Genomic DNA, 18,640 nt, shown 5'->3' on the forward strand with positions numbered 1-18,640 from the left:
TACAATTTATGTGTATACACACACACGTACATATATATAATTACATGTAAAGAGAGCTGGCTTGTTTAGATGAGAAAAGTAGCACTTATGGACATTTCTCTCTAGGTGTGGCAACTAGCCACACTACGAAACACTTCCATCACACTTAGGGTTACAGACAGCCAAGAGCAATGCTAACAATTCTACGTTATTTTAGTCCATTTCAAAGATGGCTGTGGCCACATACAGTACATCTATATTGTTTGATTATGTCAAGTAACTCCTGACAGGCACCACAGCTCTCCCTGTAAATGCTACCAGTCTACCAGAAAAGAAAACATTCACTTTTAAATCACGCCTGTTGTTGTTTTAGAAAAGGAGGCATAAATTAAACACGTCAGACATTAACGCCAAAGATACATGTCTACGAATACTATTATTGCTGCCTAGCAACTAGGAGGAAGGGTGTATGGGGGGGAATAAAGTCATGGAAGAAACTGATTTTGGCCACCCGAAACTAAAACCAATTTGATCACACTGCATTACGTCTTCTCTGAAGAGAATTTAGTGTCTCTTCTCTCTCTCTCTCTCTCTCTCCTCAGTAAGTTTTCAGGGAACTCTGCTCTATCCCGCAGCAGCATTAAGATAAAGCACTGAGATCTGTGGAGGGGGTGACACAGGCCAGAATAGCACAAATACAGATTTCACTTTGTTAGCTCCTATTTGGTGCTTATGTATATTGAAAGACACTGCAATGCACTGATTTTTTTTTAAATAATTTTTGAAGGAAGCAGGAAATTAACTTATTTGGGAATAAATATTAAGTTATTTTGTTTTAGGCAATACTATTATTTTCCCTCAGAAAACAAGCAATACTGTTACTGTACCCTCAGAGCATCAGGATCACAAGGACACAAAATACCACACATTACAATCCTTTGCTGAACACATTCAAAAATCTGGTTTTATCTATTGCTTTCACGACTGATGAGAATGATGAGACCTCTGCTAATACCAATGAAAGGCTCAGGCAACCATCTAGAAAGCAAGTACCACAGATGTTTTATACAATATCTTATTTTTTTGGCAAGCTAAATATTTTCAAAAAGAGACTATTTATTCTTTTTTGCTTGAGGTCAAAAGCTAGTCATTGGTTCTTATGATATTCACACTCAAGAGTTTATTCACGTGATGGCAACTTCACCCAACTATTACTACCATGGAATTACAATCACTGTACGTGCACAAAACAAAAGCATCCAATGTGGTTTTGAAGATGCACTGTTTGTAAAAGCACTACAATGTATTATTTGATAACACCATAAGAAAACACGATCATTAAAGTACGTATTGCAGCACATAGTAGAGAAGTGGGAAATAATTGGTGGTTCTTACCTCTGTCCAAAGAAGCTTTGTTTAGGACAAGAGCATCTTCAATATCGTAACCACTGTAGCTCATGACAGCAACTGTGGCGTTCTGTCCAGCAGGCAGTTTCTCAAAATCTATCAGTTCAATTGTTTTTGTTTTTACCATTGGCTTTTGTGGATAGGCTAGAAGATACATAAGAGTATCTATCCTGTTTCTTTGATTGTATCCAATAGTACCTGTACGTAAAAGAAAAAAGAAAAACAAAACATTCTGAACATCAGTGGGTTTCCTAGAAATAAACATTTCTTAGCAAAAAATGACCAACGTGCATAGAAACTAAACTCACAAACAAAGGAATTTCATCGAGTAAGATAAATTCTTCATGAAAAAAGTACAAAGAAAAAAATCATACAGGAGACTGAAGCAAAACAACTTTACATTATTATACTCAGATAAAGCTCCAAGCGGCTTCTTATTTTAAACTTTCAGAAAGATTTTTTTTCCCCAGGGAAAACCCAAGCATCAAGACAAAAAGAACAACAAAAGAAATCAAACAATTGTCTTCTATGACTGAATGCAAATAAGATTATTTTAAAATCACGCCTCTGAATAACAGTACAAGTATCAAGTTTGTTGTTACTGTTGTAATAGCCACAGAATTTTTAAGAGCTGAAACTGTGATCCAAAATCTCATCAGAACGAATAAAAAGACTCCCATTGAGTTCGAGAGGAACTCTGGATCAGTCTCTGGGTCTTCTACTTCATATTTTCTTCCTTTTTCCGGGCAATAATTAGTTTAACAGCAGCCTATGTTAGAGTGTCACAAAGCACGAACAAAGCATACAGTTAGCAGCAGCTAAGACTGATTTACTTTCTGAAATTAGAGACATCGCTGCTAGAAAGACTACAGAAGTTCCCCCACAATATATTTGTCTTTCTACATGAAATTAATTTTAAATTTACAGTTCAGAATTCAATCCTTTGTATAGACCTCCCAGCTTGAGACTGAAATATTTGGCCCTATCCCATCAGACTGCCAGAGCGTATTCTGAAATCTGAGGAAAAAATAATTAACACCCAGCAGGGAAACATAAACTGTTGTGTAGCAGAACAAAAGTTTAGGCAATCGTACGTTAGTAGTTTGCTGTACCAGGACTATGCTATGTCTCTAAGCAATTAAGAAATTATAGCCTGAAAAGTAGAAGTACTAAACATTCTGCAGTACATGGGTTAAGGAACTAAGTCTTTCAGAACCTTTCCAGTTTCTCCTGCAATTTCAAAGAGTGGCTATTTTCAAAGAAAGGTCAAAGCAGCCTGACTATAATGAAGACTTCACAAGGCCAGCATATAACACAGCTGAACGCAAAGCTGCTCTTAAGGCTTCATGTTTTATACGCATATACTTGCAATTTCCAACTGTCTGCATTATAAAATGTCTAGAAAACCAATTATCTAAATCCAGGCAGCATCACAGGCAGTTCCAAAGGCCTACTGGGCTCACCACCTGGCCTAGTGGGCTGAACCACCACGGGTCTATACTCAACCGAAGCTTCTCAGGGATGAGAACAGGGAGAAACCTCAACAAATAACATCCCAAACAAATGTCTTATAAACCATCTTGAATGCCTAGATTTTTCTTGGTTCTAGAAAGTGAATGTGAAGCCACAAGCACAACATTCTTAAACACCAACGACAATTTAGTACGCTTGACAGGCTTCACCCATCCCTTGCTTCTGAACATTTGCTTTTCTGTCTTTTTCTTGGAGAAAGAAAAAGTTTATCCCAGAGCAGTATTTTCTGCCCACAGCAAGAAGCAAGCTCATCAGGCCTGGAATCTCCAACACCGAAGACTCTCCCAGTCATCCCCAAATGAGGCTCAACACCTGAATGTTCTCTTACTTCTGATATTACCCTAGCCTAAGCATAAGACATTGTTTTCATTTCTACTGCCAAACAAAATGGATTTTTAGACCACTTTTCATTTGTACCTAGAATGAGGAATCTGCGTGCTTTCAGGATAGGCTGTCTACTGCACAGCTCATCTTAAAAGTTTTAGACAGGTACATTTCTCTGTTGTTGAGAGAAATGTTCTCCTGAGCATGCCACACCAGCTTTCTCAACTTTCTCTTCTGAAACGCTTGCCATTTTTTTTTCCTCCTCTGAGATGCTTATACATGCCACACTATGGTTCACTGGTTAGGGATGCTAAGACAGGATGAAGTCTGTCGTGTTGAATCTTAGCTAAATTTGTTCTTTTATTCTCTAGTAGCAATCTAAGTCTCTTATATCTCAGGGTTTACAGATGACACACTCACATATTTCATGAAATTCAAATTATTTCTGTCAGAGTAACAATACTTCATGTGTTTCAAAGGTTCAGATAAGCCTAACAAAACTGCTACTGCTTATCTCAGACCAGAACTGACATGACTGAGATTCTGAGCCTCAGTAATGAAGTATTCAGGTAATTTTTAGAGCTGTACCAGATCAAAAGGAAAATGTACACATTTAGACTAGTGGTGGAAATTCTAGCAGGAAAGAAACTTTAGTATAGGATGATTCAAGAACACAAGTAAAATGATCAACACCTGAGGGATGGGATGCCACCCAGAAGGACCTAGACAGACTTGAGCAGTGGGCCCAGGTGAACCTCATGAGGTTCAACAAATCCAAATGTAAGGACTTGCACCTGGGCCTCAACCCAGGTGCAATCTCTACTACCAATACAAGCTGGGGGATGAAAGGATTGAGCACAGCCCTGCCAAAAAAGACCTGGGGGTGCTGGTAGACAGCAAGCTAGACATGAGACAGCGATGTGCCCTCGCAGCCCAGAAAGCCAACTGTATCCTGGGCTACATGAAAAGAAGTGTGGCCAGCAGGGGAAGGGAGATGATCCTGTCCCTCCACTCTGTGCTGATAAGGCCTCGCTTGGAGTACTGCACCCAGATGTGGTATTCTCAGTACAGGAGAGACACAGACCTGTTGGAGCACGTCCAGAGGAGGGCCACAAAAATGATCCAAGGGATGGAATACCTCCCCTACAAGGACAGGCTGAGAGAGCTGAGGCTGTTCAGCCTGGAGAAGAGAAGGCTGCGAGGTGACCTGATAGCAGCCTTTCAATATCTAAAGGGGAACTACAGGAAAGAAGGGGACAGACTCTTTAGCAGGGTCAGTGGTGACTGAACAAGGGGAAATGGCTTTGAGTCCAAAGAGGGCAGATTTAGGTTGGATATAAGGAAAAAGTCTTTTACAGTGAGAGTGGTGAGGCACTAGAACAGGATGCCCAGAGATGCGGTTGATACCAACCCTGTATCCCCTCTCCATTCCTGGAGACTTTCAAGGTCAGGGAGGAGCAGGCCCTGGGCAACCTGATCTAGCTGTGTATGCCCCTGTCCATTGCAGGGGACTTCGACTAGACGACCTCTGAAGGTCCCTTCCAACTCTAAGGATACTATGATTCTATGAAAAAGCATGCTGTACATCAGCAACATTTGTCCCAGTTGCTACAATCTAATAGTTAGATACATAATACCTTCTTTCTAGTATGGTCTAAAAAACCACAGTCTTGAACCACAACCTGCTTATTTAAAATTAAGAAGTTTCTGAGGACTGGTGTGCTGGGACAAGACCTGTGTGTGGGTGTTAAAATGAAGGCAATCATTGGCTTTACTTCTGTTTTCTCTGTTAAAGAACAAAGCCCTTGTTTGCTTCAGCCACAGAGCTGAGAAAAGTAAAGTATAACTAAACTTCGCCACAACAAATTCTGCTCACAATGGCCCACGTTTATCTCAACAGCATGAACCAGTTTTTTTTTTTTTTTTAACTGGTAATTAGCCTTGTTTAAAGCCAAACACACAAGGCTGACCTGGATAAAACAAGGATCATTTTCTTGCATTTTTCAGCCCTTGGTATATTGTGAATGCATGTGTGCATTCTTTCCTTTTTTCTTTCTAACAAGTTTATTTTCTTTTAAAATATTGTTTAATCATTCTTTGGTGGAAATCAGCCATAATAGAAATATTATCAATCGCTATAATATTTATATTATTATTATAAACAGGACAGTGTTTTTCTGATGCAGAAAGTTCCCATAACTCACCAGAGCATACAGCCAGCTAGAATACGCATTTATCCAATCCTCTGGTGTGTTACGTAAAGCAACATTAAATTTAACAACCAAAATCAACACAGATACAGAAACTAATCTACTTGAGATATGAGCAGAAAGGGATATTACTGCACGAGCCAAGGGAAGAACTTCCATACTTCTGTATTTCCCTTAGTTTCACCATGGATTTTCTACTGTTCTGTCCTTTATATGAGCACAAACCAACAGAGAATAGGTGAATTGTTTTAAAGGCTGCACTGCACCCTGCAGAGAAGCTCCACCTCAGCTCAGAGAGTTTTTCACATTTACACATGCTAATCAATCTGGACTCTCAGCATCTGAAATATTCTCCTGACAGTAGAAAGATTAAGTTGGTCCCAAAGATTATGGGGGAAATCTGGCTTGTTGCTGCCCCAGCAGGTGCCTGGCACCAAGGAGAGGAGCTGCCTCGCAGGGCCCGAGTGCTGCAGCAGAACTGGGCCTGGCCACAGGGCAGCAGGCCCAGCTAGGAAGAACAGCACAAGCTGGTGTTGCTTTGTTGTTTGCTTTGTTCCCTGCCAATAGGCCGGCCATACAGAATCTGGGAGCACTTCAGCTCTCAGCCCACTGAAAGAAGCTGCATCGATGTTCTTGCTCACCCCCACACCTTACTCTCAAATATTCTCTGCTCCTTCACAGGTTGGAGCTACAACTGACACCCAAAGCCTTCCTTCCTTGCTCAGACTCGTGTTAAACATTTGGGCCGGAACCACCACACACAGCTTTGTGGAACCACACAGCTACTCTTGCAGATAGACCTGTGCAATACAGTGGATTGTCAGGAGGACTACAGGTGTTTTCATTTCTTACATTAGGCTTTTGTGTAACACTTCTCAGTAAGAGAGGTACAGCATGTAAAACTGACCCGTTTCTGTGAGTTAAAGTGACTGAAAAGCTGCATTTAAAGTTACACCTCTAATCTTAGGCACCTTTGATCATTTTAAAATATTACCGTACACAGAATTTAAGCAGTGCAGACTCTTGTATTTTAGTCCTAAATATTTCTCAGATTTTAAGCTTGTACTGTTACTTCTGCACTGAAATGTCAACCTTCCACTGAGGACCTTGCAACTGCTCCTATGTCTGCCAGCATGACACCCTCAGATCACAGTACAACTCACAGTTCAGCACATGGTAAATTGTCTATAAGAAAAAGTGATTTCATTTCAGCTTTATTTCACTGAAATACATTTTTCTCACTACACCGAGCACAGCCCCAGTCTTCCAACAAAATGACCCATTCAGAAAGGGAGGTATTTTTCAGTACATTTCACACGTTCATATTTTAATACCTAACACTCGTCAAGGATGCTGGATTGCAGACCTCACTGCAACCTGACAGACACCCTCCCTTTATGCTTTCACATCTTTCTCTATGTCTGATATTTCTAAAAAGGGCCAAGGCTGACCAAGCACACAGGACCCTCCTTTTGAGCACGGGGCTCCCTCTGTGCCCCCCGAGTTCTGACAGACAGGAGCAACACCCTGCACTTGGACGTGAGTCTCCACATGGCAATGTGGACCCTGGAGTCAGTCTGCAATTCTGAGATGTGGAAAAAGAGAGAGAAGGGTGGAGAACTGCAGAAAAGCTTTGGATTTGTGGTGCAACATCACATTTCCTCATAAGTACAGTCTGAACTATATGTAACCTGTTTCAGGATTATCCTTTAGATCTCATCTGATCTATAGCTGTACAGAAATATAGTTTCTGTCCCTACATACTGCCACTGAGGGTATTTTTTTAAAAAGCAGTAATTACAGAAAGGTTTGGGGGCTCGCAGATACTTCAGGCAGAGCAAAATAAAGCTCAGGTCACGTGCCAACATTTAAAATGTACTTTTATCTAGCTGCTTATTCTTAAAGTCAGGTGTTTTGTCATAACAAACTGAAACAAAAGCTTTTTTTATTGCTCAAGATATTCAATGGCTTTTGTGTTCCTAGCGTCAGCAGAAACGTCAGAGGATTGTATCCAAGGAGCTAAATGTGCAAGACCTAGGGTCAAAGCAGCTGAATACACCAACCTCAGAAAACACAGACAATGAATTGCAAATGACACTCAAAACAAAACGGGGAAAAAAACCTTCACACAGAAAACTACAAAAGAACTCCACAGATACTGAATTGGCTTTCTGTACACACTGATCCTGCTTAACTGTGTGTGGTAACTAACCAAACCTTCTGAGACTAATAGTCATAAAATAGAGACTCGGGGGTGGGAGGAAAGATAATGGGATGGGGGATAACTGTAAGAAAAAAGATTGCATTGCCCCTCTTTTTTTAATTTTATTTAAAAGGGGGGGAACACGCATCTGCTGCTATTTTCTGCTATTTTGGTGGCTGACCATGACAGTTCAGCATCAGGCAGTTACTATGTTGTTAATTCTGCTGGAGAAGCCTCACTGAAGGTACAGAGGTTCAGATGCACAACATTAACAGAAGTGGTGTGCTTTTTCTACAGTAACTCAGCTTCCGAGGCACCACCAATGCAAGCACATGTACAGCAGAAGTCTGAGTGCAGCTGTCTGAGCTCGTGTGCTGCTGCTCAGGTTCTTGGTGGCACTCTGGTTTGATCACAGGCTGTACGACTGCAGTGCTTTAATGCTCACTTAGATATGTAAGAATGGAAGGATGAGAACTTCCCTTGTGTTAACTGCGCACCACAGCATATTTAGAAAATGCTTTTTAAATGATCAGCTACAACGTTTGTAAAAACAATTATTAACTGATCAGAAATTAATTTTATTTCAATCATTTTCCTGGGAAGTCATTATTACATTGCCTTCTTCATTTAAAAAAAACCAACTTTTATTTAAAGGACAACTGCTCAACTGTTGAGGAAAAGTCTCTTCTCTTTGCACTCTTTGTGAGAACACTTTTTTTTTTTTTTACTCTTTTTGTCTGGAAACTCATAGGACGTTGCAACATAAAGAGAAAAGAAAACCTGACTGCCAATCCTCTTGTTATGTTGAAAACTTCAAAGTAACAATGATTTATTAAAAAAAAAAAAAAGAAAAAAGCAGTACTGCCCCCATTTTCTCCAAATTCAATTATTAAGACTTACAGATATGGTCCCCATTCAGCATAACTGTTTATTTTTCTTTTTTTTTTTTTTCCCAACTTTTTAGAAGTAACTTTTCCTTACTTCATCTCAGCCTGGAAGTATTGCCTTCCCTTCCTAGCAAAAATGTTGAGCAGGAAATAATTTCTCCTTTTGCGACTTCCTCTACACAGCCTCAAGAACTACATAACACTCCAAAGAGGAGTAAAAGAAAAAAAAAAAAAGGAAATCTTACCCATTGCTTGTTTCCCCATAGCACACTGGTAAGTGTTTCGTGGGGACTGGTTGTGGTGAGGATACGGGATCAGACCAGCACAGACACCAAGAAGAGTGAAAGGCTCAATCTCCAAATGTGTTGTATCCCTTAAAAGAAAGAGCATCAATTACAGAAGGCTTGTGAACAAACATCATAAATATCAGTTATTTTAGTAGTATCTCATAACTCTAATTCAATTTTGCTGAGAAAAATGTAAGCCAGTAAGATCTCAAAATATGGATTCAATGTGCAATTTTTTTTTTTAAGCTTTTTAAAAATTTAAATGTTTCCACATGAAATGAAATAAAGGAGAATAAAGTTCCATCAAGGAGAGAAAAAGCCTTTAAGTAACAGCAACTCGAAGGAGCTCAGCAAGACAATAAAACATCAGTTTATACAGCAAGTCCCAAAATGCCTTAAGGAATGTCATCTCATTTAACAGGAAGTCCTCTGCATCAAGTTACCATTCTAGAGATCTAAAAATCCACAGGGGATGTGGACGAAGGAGAAGCAAGACAGATTCAGGTACTGAAGAAAAAACCCCAAAGCATAGTTTTAGTTTTCCAGGGTCAGTTATATAATATCAGTTAGAAAGAAAACATCTGCTTCCAAACCAGATCCAGTACCATGGATGATATGCCATAATAAAACACTATTTGAAAAGCTCTGCAAATATTTTGGAATTAATTATGTTCCTAAATGGCACAACTGATGAGGAGTAAGACAACATGGTCAAGGAATATAAAGGCTGAGAGATAAGAAAACAAAATCCATTCTACCTTCCATTCAGAGAAGAAATTCCATGCTCAGTGAAGACAATTAAATCATAATGTGCACAAGGATGCATGCGGAGTGACTAATAACTAAGAACGGAGCGTACAAGAACGCTTGGCTGGAGCAGATCTGTTTTTTAAAATCAACATAAGCCACTAAGAAATGGGGAATTTTAAAATAAAGATAATTATAACTAAACCTGCCCAAGGCATATCTTTCACAATTTCTGAAGTTATTAAATACAGCACGTGTATAGTTATACATCGCTTCTCCCACATACCTAAATCCACTGCACTCTGCAAATCTCATAGTTAATATCTGATTTATCTGGAAAATCTCTTGGAAAATTTTTGAATTCAAAACATTAATTTGATCACTAAACTTTCAGACCTTGCAAATGAAACAACTGGAAAAAATATTTATTATAAGGACATTTAGAAGGTGGCAAAGTACCACAAGCTCAAGAAGGCTGAGGGACAACCTGGTAGTGTACAATGAAAAGAAAGACTAGCAGGAACTTACATAAACAAGCACAAACCACTGGAAAGTTGAATATGAAAGAACTGGAAACCCCAAGGAGCAAGCCCAGTGAAAATATATGTCACTCCCAGGTACCCGTATAAATCACAAATTTGTTTCAGCAGCCTAAAAAAAATCACCTGCAGGCCGAATGGCAGGTACTATTTTTCTCACTTGATAAAAAGTATCAATGTTCACTGAAGCCTGCTTTAAGAAAACACAAACAGTAGAATCCCAACTGCAGTCAAGGAATTGTAAAATAGTCTCAAGAGCCAGTAGTTAGCTTAAAGCACAGAACTGCTCTCCCATTCTGCGCAACTTCACAGAACTACTGACTTCTCAAACAATAAAACAAGAGGCTTAAGAATGCACTGATGAGGAAGTTACCAAATTTCTTGAGAAGGTACTAATGCACGGGTTTACATACAGATTTTCAGATAGGGTAAAGTTCAACACAAATATTTTCCACTGAGGTCAACCTTACTTCATCCACAGATGATGCTAGCTCCTAGGATGTATTTCATAGCACTTCAAAGTTTAGACGAGTTCAGTCAAAATGCCACAGCCAGAAATGGAATCAAGAAAGGAAGGCGAACTTGTCAGCTTGAAAATAAGAGTTACAAATTGGTAAGGAAGAAATTGAACACAGAAAAAAAACCCTTAATTGGATTGGAAAGGCAAAGAGAGGATACCGTAACTAAAAGAAGCCTCCATCACAAAAGCAGGAATGTTAATGGGATACTTCACAATAGTGGATTGTATCAGTTGTATTATCAGAACAAGCTGTACCAACATGGTTGCACCATTTGAAATGCAAGACGATCAGCTGGGGGCAGGGAGTACTCAAGATGTAGGGAAAATTGTTACTGAAACCAAGGAGCAATGTGCCTATATGGTGCATGCTCAGATACTTACAACACTATTAGTTACAAGGAATTATACTAAACTCAAAGCAAGTTGATGGACAAGAATCTCCCAAACTTTTGGCAGTCATCTTGGAATCATTTCTTCACGCCCTCCATTGGAAGCTCACTGGCTCCTCCTATTTCTGACTAATCAATAATTTCAGATGTTATGCTCCCATTAACCTTCCCAGATGAGTCACCTGTTGAGTATTAAGTTTTTCAGCTCTGACACTGTAAGGAAGTTGTTTAATTTTGGCACAGAAGACAGTAGTTGAGTGTGCTCTTCTTTGCTCACGTATACAGAAGTCAGACAAGAGCATGCAAGAGTAATTTCTTAAAGTGATGAAGTCTTCCAAGACCTGGGCATGAGCAATGCAACTTAATTAGCAGAGTTAATGCATTTCATCTGGCAAAGGGTACAGATAATTGAAGGTCTCATCCAGCTCCACTGAAATCAATGATGTATTTCTACTAGCTTCCACGAGCACTTGACAAGGACAAAACAGTTAGAAAACGCATTTTCTGCATAAACATACTGATCAAATATTTCATAGAAGTAACCAGTATCCTCCAACATGCAGCCTCAAACGACAGAATACTGTCAGAACAACACTAAAATAGAAGTAGGAAGAAGACTTAAAAATGTTAAAGAAACTTTCCTTTAATGTGGGATCTTCAATCACACTAACAAACTAGAGGGTCTTTTATGCATGCAGAAAACACACAAAAAAAAAATCTGTGAAACTTCTTAAACAAAAACTACATACCAGGAATGGGTTTGACGTATGGTAAAGGATACTTAGAATGATACAGACACTTTTATTGGGCCTACTATACATCAAAAAGTCAAACAGAAGGTCTCATCCCAGCACTTCAGGCATTTAATGTAACCTGGTTGACTAGAATCCCCATATATCAAGAGAAAGAAACTTTTCCAAAGGACAATCACAAAATCTTAAGATCATTGTTTAATGAATGGAACCATTTCCCTTCTGGCTTCCTAATGTATAAAACTAGTTAAGATGAGCAGCTCAATGATTAGAAAAATGAAACTGAACTATTTCCAGAGAAATGAATTATATACCTTTAGATATTCCATATTGTGGAGAATTAGAAGTTGGAATAGATTCAATAGATTTTGGGGAAAAAAGACTAAAGGTAAACCACTTTTTGTAACTACCCCATGGATGATTTAGGATGTCCAGAAATTGATACCTTCTATTTGGAGTCATTTCAATCATTAGCAACGGAGCAGTGTGTATGTGTGACAATAATAATGTTATTAATATGCTTGCATTTTGCAGTCACCCTATGAATTTTTTTTTTATGTACCAGTGTTTAGCCTAAATGCATACTTACTTATTAATTGTATGTTCATACAGTGCAATGTTGCAGTCATTTTCTTCATTCACATCCAAATATTCAACAAGGCCTTCGTGCAAAAAGTCTTCAAAGTTCCTGTAATTAAATTAAAAAATTACACTGGAAGTATGGTCTTTTCTTACATTTCTGCAAAAATTGAATTACAAAATACATATATTGAAAGAATGTAAGATGTGGAGTATAATCTAGAGAATTCATTTATGTTAAAACCTCTGCATTTTAAGTATTCAAAGAAAATTGTGCCTTTAAAATCTCCTTATATCGCCACTTCACAAAGACTGACTGGCCAACGATACTTACTTGAACAACAAAGTAAAATATCCTGTATGTATTCATCATCACCACAATGTCAGGCAAGTGTAAGCGTAACCTCACAAGTTTTTGTGATGGTTTTGCAGAAGCTAAAATTTAACTTTCTTGTGCAAATATAGTGTTCTTAAACATATAACTAAAAATCTGAATGTAGTTTCATAACTAATTCTGAATGTGCCTGCTCTAGGGTGATCATATAGACATTCTTTTGAAGTGTTTCATTTCCAATCAAGAGAAAGATAGAAACCTCCTTGGGACTTCCACCTGTGGGAAGAGGAGGCTCTGAGATACGCTTATTCAACGTAATTGCCAAACTTCATATCACAAAAAAAAAACCAACCAAGATGACTACAATTCATTTGACTCTGGACAGAAAGCCTTCAAAACACTGATTTATACACATATAAGTTATGTGTAAATGTATAACAGAGCACACTTCTCTAAATAGCTAAACAACACTGAAATGATGGACTGTCTGAATTATCTCCACGTACTATTTACAAAAAGATGTGAAGATTATGAATATAGTCTGCTTGAAGTGAGTACCTGTAACCCTGAGCCAGTTCTTCCATATGCTTGTTTGTTACTGCAGGTTTTTGCTTCTTTACGATTATATAGGGTCTACAAGTAAAAAAGAAAAAAAGGATTATAATAGCAAATACTTAAGTAACAGTTTGTACTTTCAGTACGCTGCCGACACATCACCCATTTTATAAACTGATACAGCCAAATAAATATAATCAGTAATTATTCAGACCTTGGTTTGATACACATGTACCCTGAATTGGCTCTTTATCCTTTAAGTAGCAAAAAAGTATACCAGAAAAAAATAGCAGATTTAAATTTTGACAAAGCTGCCATTTTTTTTTTTCCTCCTCTAAATCTTTGAACTAACATTTTCTAAGTTTCACCTACACATTTTGTTGATGGCTTTAAAAGATTTAAACCTTCTTACTCTGCAAAGCTAAGAACAGCATGAAGTTCCATGGATATTTCAGGGACTCCGTACAACAGAGAGCGAACAGTTTGTGCTCTAATGCCCACATGCAGGAATGCATTTTGCTGTTACTTACAAGATATAAGGTTCAGGCATTTACTATTGGCTGCATCACATGCATCCATAAATTTCAACCACACATGGACTCCTGAAGGCTTCCTTACCGCAAGGAAACACTGACACAAAGGATGGCATGCAAGAGTGAAACATCAAGGGCTGTTGCTATTTGGACAAGTTGCTCTTATAAAGAGCAGCAAATAGCTACAAGATACTTGTGGAGTCCACTCTGAAGTCTAAATAACTGTTTGAAGACTAAGGAGCACTTTTAAATGGTTAGTAAGGGGATCTGAACAATTGCAGGGTGAGGAATGTCACAAAGCAATTTGGTTAATTCCTGGAAATACACAGTTTCACTTCTCACTCTTCAAAAAAAAAAAAAAAGGAAACTAAAAACCCACATCAAATCAGAACGTTCTCTTTTTCAAACCTATATTAGCCTAGCTGGAAAAGTGATTTCTGTGCTAATGGATATGCCCGTACCACTGCATGTTTCCAGTGGGTGTGATTAGCTGATGTCCATGTGTACTACTTCTGGGTCTGTACCATGCCTCAGACAGCATCCAGTATGCTCTGAATTTCAATTAACAAATAAGGTGGAATGCCAACTACAGCTAAAAATATGTACATATTTATTATGTCATTCTGCTCCCAATTCTTTTTTGTTCTATTACACCTTGTTCTTTAGCCAATCAATTCCTTTATGCTTGCCTTTGAGATGACTGTTATCAAGGCACTCTCTGTGCAATAAGGAGTGCAAGCACTCAAGGCAGAGACCTTCCTTACAGATCTGTTGAATTCCCTGCCTAGTTAAAAGTAAGCAGTGAACTAGACCAAAACTTTGACAGAGACTTTTCTGTTACTACAACACACAGCTACAAGCATGAGGAAGCTTTGTACCAGAAATAAAGGCTCTTGAAGGCAAAGGGCAGCCTCTCATTCTACAATGTGATATCATGCCCATGAGGTGGCTGCGTGTTCCTTGCTTAAGTACTGTAATATCTTAACACAAGAAGAAACACCCCAAGGATATGGAACATCACCGCAGTTGACAATCAAGTTGATTTCTCTTTCTTCCTTTTTTAAAGAAGCTGGAAGCAATATTTTGTTCTAACTTCTTTTTGAAGATAAAACTAATCTATTTGGGCTTTTTTTGGGAAGTTGACTGACTACACAGTATGTTTTGCTTATCTATCTGCTTTGGATGAGGGTTATTTAAGGAGAAAAGAAATGCTCAAATTCTACTGAATTTGACAACAGTTTGTGTGTTTAAATCTGTACTGCTTTCACCTAGTATACTTACAGTGCACAGAACAGTGTTCACTGGATAATTCTGATAGGATGTTTACCTGCACAATCTCCCTCCATCAGAAGAAATGTAGACACATCTGTCAGAAAGATTTGTAGAGATGGAAACAAATTCATTGATATAACCTGCTCGTCGCATTATCCGAAATGTGTTGACTAGCTTTTGATGATCACGTATGACACCAAGGATGTTACCTATTCAGAAAGAACAAGTTTATGGTCCACTCTTTGCACATCCAAAATTCCACTTATAAAATCTGATCGTGTCTAACACGTACAGAAGTACTTCCCACTTCTTGCAATTAATAATTGTCATAAAATTTCCCTTTTCTGCTTTAAAGAAAGAAAAGAGTAATTCTTATCTATATCTCAGTAAAGCTTAAGAAGCGTCCAGACATCACAGCTCACATACCAGTTTGCCTCTAGATAACTTCAAAAACCAAATGGTGTGCTTCATCCACCTTTCTTCATGCGTATTTCTGCTCACAGGCCAATTCACCAGTTAGCACACAAGCAAACAACATTTCTGGAGCCTGGAATTTCAGCTGTACTATGACTGGATCCAAGTTTTCCAAGAACTGACCAAGGAACGGTTATGTTGCCTTGTCAGAAAATTTAGAAAGACGTGATATTTTTTTATATATGTGAGCATTCACAAGAGCATGAGAACTTCTCTTTAAGGAACTTAGCTCAACAAACAACTGCTATTATTACAGGGCACTTTTTACATACACACATTTAAAATACATATCTAAGTATTCTGATGCACGATGAACTAAGACAACTAAAATTCATTTTTAAAGAGTCATCTAACCAAGCTTATCGTAACGTATAGAGCACAACTTAGCACACGGTCATATTAAACAAAACTCTTTAAGTAGGGAGACGCAGCTTGATGTAAAGGTAGGAATATGCACTTAAAAGATTTTCTGTCCTCTTAGATCACAAACTTAAATTTGAAGCAAATCAGACATCCACAGGCTGGATTCTTTTAGGATTAAAACAGGAAGCTAGTAGATTGATTGAAACTAGTAGTTTTTTCTTCTTTAGTACCAGACCATCTACATTTTGGAACAGAAGTGATCTTGCTCCATACTACAAACGGAGCCTCAGAAGGAAGAACCCAATCCTTCTGCTCTGCACTTCCCTTTAGACCATAAAGCAAAACAGAAGGAGTGCATGTGGTTTCACTGAACCTTATCTTTAACAAATTGCTGAAGAAAAGCAGAGCCAAGGAATGCAGTTCAGTCAAGTGTTTCTTTCATGTAACCAAGAAAAGGCAGAACTGAAGAATAACTGCTGTTTAATTCAAAGGTAAATGGAGAACTTACTCATGGTGACAGACCTTAAATACTAGTCCCTGGAAGTGGATGCTGTTGACAAAATCATAGTTGCAGTTTTTAAAATGTCACTATTTTGTAATGTAATATTACAGTAACTGTTGATTTAGAAATACTGAAAGATCATTTGCAAAAGGAACTTAAGTATACCAAAGCAAAGCACATGTGCCAAATCATTCTTCTAACAAAAGAAAGCAATGTGGCTTGTTTGAAGTCTCATTTTTCTAATCATTCATAAAGCAAGATGCTGCTTAAAAAGCAGCTTTAAAGGGAATAGCATTGCTAAATATTGTAAACAATATTGACTTTGTTTTTAAACACAGTTGCATGAACAGATGTAAAAACATATGAAGCTTGCAGTAAGAAATACATTCTGTGAATGAAGCTCTGGATTTATAAATTGAAGATATTATCATTTTAAGAGCATTATTCTTTTTAAAAAAGTACCTTGAGAAGGTCAACTGATTTGTGAATGACTAGAAAACCAACCGAACAAAAAAAAAATCTGTAACAGAGTATACATATTTTTGTACGTATTCATGCAAGCACGTTTACAAACAGTACTGAAACTCACAGGAGCTTCAATTTCCAGCCACACACTTCTGCGGAGTTCTGAGGACAACTTCGCAAACAACTAAATGCCATCATTTGACCTGCGTACTCTGCTTAATCCTATCAAAATATTTGCTGATGAAATTATGAGGGAAATTCACAGGGAATTCAACACCTGAGTTTGGCCATGCTCCATATATTGTAGCGTTTCTGAAGACTAACTCACAATCAGCAACAAATCGGACTCAGACTGCTGAAGAGTTACATACCATTCAGGAAAACAAGGAACACATTAGGATATGAAAGTTCTTCACCACAGAGCAAGTTCACATCTTCAACTCCAAGATTACTGGCTAGTTTAATGATTGGGCCATCTTCCATATCTGTAGTAATGTGAGTCATCAGGGCAAGGTTTTTAACCAAACCACAAGCCTAAAGTAATAAAAAACAATTTAATCTTTCATCAATTCATAGAATCACAGAATCATTATGGTCAGAAAAGACCTCTCAGATCATATAGTGCATCTACCTACCAGCACTATCTCCCCTCTAACCATGTCCCTTAGTACCACATCTGAACGTTTCTTGAGCACCTCCAGGGATGGTGACTCCACCACCTCCCGTGGCAGCCCGTTCCAGCCCCTAACCACTCTTTCTGAGAATAAATTTTTCCTCAATATCCAACCTGAACCTCCCCTGGTGTAACATGAGGCCATTCCCTTTAGTCCTATTACTAGTTACACAGGACAAGAGGCAGACTCCCACCTTGCCACAACCTCTTTTCAGGTCTTTGCATAGAGCTACAGAAGAAATTCAAAGCATAAAACAAATTAAGTGCACTGAAAATTAGGAAAGAAGAAAGGAATTATTTTCTACATCACGCAGAAATGTAATGTTTTAGCACTTAAAAATAAAAAATAGTTTGTAGATATGAAATTATCCAGAACATGTACAATCCTGTATTTTTCTCTCTTTAAAGCAACAATTGTGTTATTTAAATAGAGAAAAAACAAGGAAATAAAATTCAACAGCATGAGAAAATTTGGACACTTCATTTTGAAGAATTGTGTGCTATGACAATGAAGTACATGAAGAAGTACTAACAATTCACTTTTAAGTCAAAAGTTAGGTTAATAAATTCTAAGTTATTAGAATTGATCGTTGACACAATACATCAAAACTTCTTATTTTAATTTAACTTCACCTCTATGTCTTTGTGCAGACTTTAAAATAAATATACAAGATCAATTTGCCAAATAGAAAATGAAAAGTATAAGCATCTTAAACAGAGCAATTTTACTTCAGCTGCTTAAGGAGACTAGCTTATACTGATAGTACATAAATTAAAAAATAACTATACATAAAAAAAGACTGTCACCATCAATCATTTGGTTGAAATAGCTGCATACTTAAAGGCAAGATAAAGCAGTCTCTGTAATATTCATACGTTTCTAGAAAAACTGAAGGTTGTAATTTCAAAACAGTATACTCATTCTAGAACAAAGGGATAAGAGTTTAGGATTTCTCTTTTTCTGTTCTGATCAAAAGAGAGCAAGTAGTTACACAGCAAAAATGAGAGGTCTCATATCATTCAACCAAATGATTTCTGAATGCAGCTTCTAGCCATTCCCTTCAGAAAGGAGGAAAAAGGAGGTATAGTAAGGAGGACCAGGATGTAAACCGA

General features: G+C 38.0%; 1 protein-coding gene across 2 annotated transcripts in view; it reads right to left on the reverse strand.

Annotated features, from left to right (window-relative positions):
• The window catches only part of POLR3B (RNA polymerase III subunit B), a 70,984-nt gene that overhangs the window by 24,286 nt on the left and 28,058 nt on the right, over positions 1-18,640 (reverse strand). For both annotated transcript variants that reach the window (XR_002435103.1, XM_021386784.1), the window contains exons 15-20: positions 17,226-17,388; positions 15,106-15,259; positions 13,249-13,323; positions 12,367-12,465; positions 8,789-8,916; positions 1,375-1,584 (exon numbers count right to left, since the gene is read on the reverse strand). Coding sequence is in view for 1 of the 2 variants with exons in the window: in XM_021386784.1 (XP_021242459.1) it covers positions 1,375-1,584; positions 8,789-8,916; positions 12,367-12,465; positions 13,249-13,323; positions 15,106-15,259; positions 17,226-17,388 (829 nt within the window). In the remaining variant the exon portion in view is untranslated. The remainder of the gene's footprint in view (positions 1-1,374; positions 1,585-8,788; positions 8,917-12,366; positions 12,466-13,248; positions 13,324-15,105; positions 15,260-17,225; positions 17,389-18,640) is intronic.

This window comes from Numida meleagris, chromosome 1, assembly GCF_002078875.1.
Source record: "Numida meleagris isolate 19003 breed g44 Domestic line chromosome 1, NumMel1.0, whole genome shotgun sequence".
NCBI classification, from domain to species: domain Eukaryota; kingdom Metazoa; phylum Chordata; class Aves; order Galliformes; family Numididae; genus Numida; species Numida meleagris.